Source organism: Solanum stenotomum, chromosome 7 (genome assembly GCF_019186545.1).
Source record: "Solanum stenotomum isolate F172 chromosome 7, ASM1918654v1, whole genome shotgun sequence".
Taxonomy (NCBI): Eukaryota; Viridiplantae; Streptophyta; class Magnoliopsida; order Solanales; family Solanaceae; genus Solanum; species Solanum stenotomum.
The window spans coordinates 58,078,845-58,080,696 of record NC_064288.1 but is presented as its reverse complement, the minus strand read 5'-3'; the positions used below and the strand labels follow the sequence as shown (position 1 = coordinate 58,080,696).

At 27.3% G+C, this 1,852-nt stretch overlaps 1 protein-coding gene across 1 annotated transcript; it reads left to right on the top strand.

Moving 5' to 3' along the window:
- Positions 1-428: 428 nt before the first annotated feature.
- LOC125871147 (wound-induced proteinase inhibitor 1-like) lies at positions 429-1,550 on the top strand. Its single transcript, XM_049551737.1, has 3 exons — positions 429-542; positions 746-835; positions 1,225-1,550. The coding sequence occupies exons 1-3, from the start codon at positions 482-484 to the stop codon at positions 1,419-1,421; spliced, it is 348 nt and encodes a 115-aa protein (XP_049407694.1). The 5' UTR covers positions 429-481; the 3' UTR covers positions 1,422-1,550.
- The last annotated feature ends 302 nt before the right edge of the window (positions 1,551-1,852 follow it).

Sequence of the window (1,852 nt, the reverse complement as noted above, 5' to 3'; positions counted from 1 at the left end):
TGGCTTCATCACAATAATTTATCCGATTTTTTAATGTTTAACCCAAAATCAAATTCAATAGATTTATCATAAATTTTATTTTGTTTTGAAATTCATTAAATATATATATATGTTTAAATTTTAATTTGGGACTCATGCATTATTACTTGAATTCATTAGACAAAATTTCATCAATAAAAACATTTCATAGCTAGGGACCATAACATCTCTACTTTTGCTAGTAAATCTTTTTTAAAAACGTGTCATGTCATTTTCTGAAATTTCCCCACTTTTTACTAGATAAAAAATACTTTCCAATATTTTTAATCAAATATTTTGAAAATATACCATTAATTATTGATGATTGAGTTACTCAATACCTACCGTAACATTTATTATAAAATTGACCCGACCCCTTACTAACTCCCTATAAATATCCATGTGTAACCAATGAGTCTTACACATCTCACAATTATTTGAAAGAAAATAAAATAAAAGCAAAATGGAGGGAAAGAGTATGCTCAAGTTATCTCATGTGCTTGCTTTCTTGCTTCTTGCATCACGTATGTAATTAGCCCCTTAATTCTTTTTTGGTCCGACTAATTCAAATTTATACTAATTAGTAAGGCTTATATAACCCGGCAAGCCTCCCTAACAGGATTTTGAACCCTCTTAGTAAAACTACTAACTCTGTCAATGCTCGTGTATATAAATTTTTTTTATCTCTCAAATTAGTAAGTAAGTAAATTATTTATTTTAATTACAGTTTTTCAATCACTGATGGCAAGAGATTTGAGTGATGGCATAGAAGTACTGCAAATTCTGGAAAATGAAATCCAAGATGTATTGTGCCCAGGTAATTTGCTCTTATACTTTTTAATTTCTTCTTCTTATAGTTTCAAAAACAGGTAAATTTCACAAATGGTCACATAATTATGATTTTTTCCACTAATATCACATAATTATAATTTCTAACAAAAAAATATTTACCTTACTAACATAGTAAAAAAACTTATTCCTAAAAATTAAATTTACATTTTTCTAAATTGATAAGTAGTGAAAAGACTAAAGAGTAAGGTGATTCGAGTTATATTATACTCTCTCTATTCACTTCACTTGTACTTCTCTTCTTTGAATTTTGCACGCTCCTTAAGAAATAATGACTGATATGATGATGTCCATTATAATATTTTACTTTTTTTATTACTATGTCATTATATTTATATATATTTGTAATTATTTTAGGTAAGCAATCATGGCCTGAACTTGTTGGGAAGCCAGCAGAATATGCTAAGAAAATAATTGAGAAGGAAAATCCCATAGCTCATGATATTAGTGTTTTATTTCCTGGTATGCTTAGGCCATCTAATTATGTTTGTGGTAGAGTTTTTCTGGTTGTTGACTGGGAGGCCATTGTTAAAATTACTCCCATAATGGGTTAATTAATTATTATATGGGAACATTATGTTATGAAAAATAAATAAAGTGGAGATACTAAATATAGTGTCTTCATGTACTTTACTATTTCAAGATAAATAAAACTAATGTTCCTTATTTTTATTGTGATTTTATATCTACCCTTATTTTCTTTTATGTTGTAGTCTTTTCCAATTTTGATTTTCTTGTTATGGATTGATGAATCGTTAAAGTTTACAAATGAGATGATCATATATAGCTAAACGTGATATATTATAGTGGGTACCTGTTATATCATCCATCCATGAAATGTATGGTAATGTGTTTGACTTAAAAAATAAATAAATTATGGCGAAGTGGGTTATGAATATAATTATTAAGTAAATAATTATATCAATCTCATATTTAATATTTAAATGAATTTTGGGTATGGAAAAATCCTTGGTAGGAAGCGCTA

Excerpts from the sequence above, each read along its gene's own strand:
- LOC125871147 (XM_049551737.1), top strand. The coding sequence starts at position 482 with ATGGAGGGAAAGAGTATGCTCAAGTTATCTCATGTGCTTGCTTTCTTG. Across the intron at positions 543-745 it reads TTTCTTGCTTCTTGCATCAC|TTTTTCAATCACTGATGGCA; the intron begins GTATGTAATTAG and ends TTTTAATTACAG. Across the intron at positions 836-1,224 it reads CCAAGATGTATTGTGCCCAG|GTAAGCAATCATGGCCTGAA; the intron begins GTAATTTGCTCT and ends TAATTATTTTAG.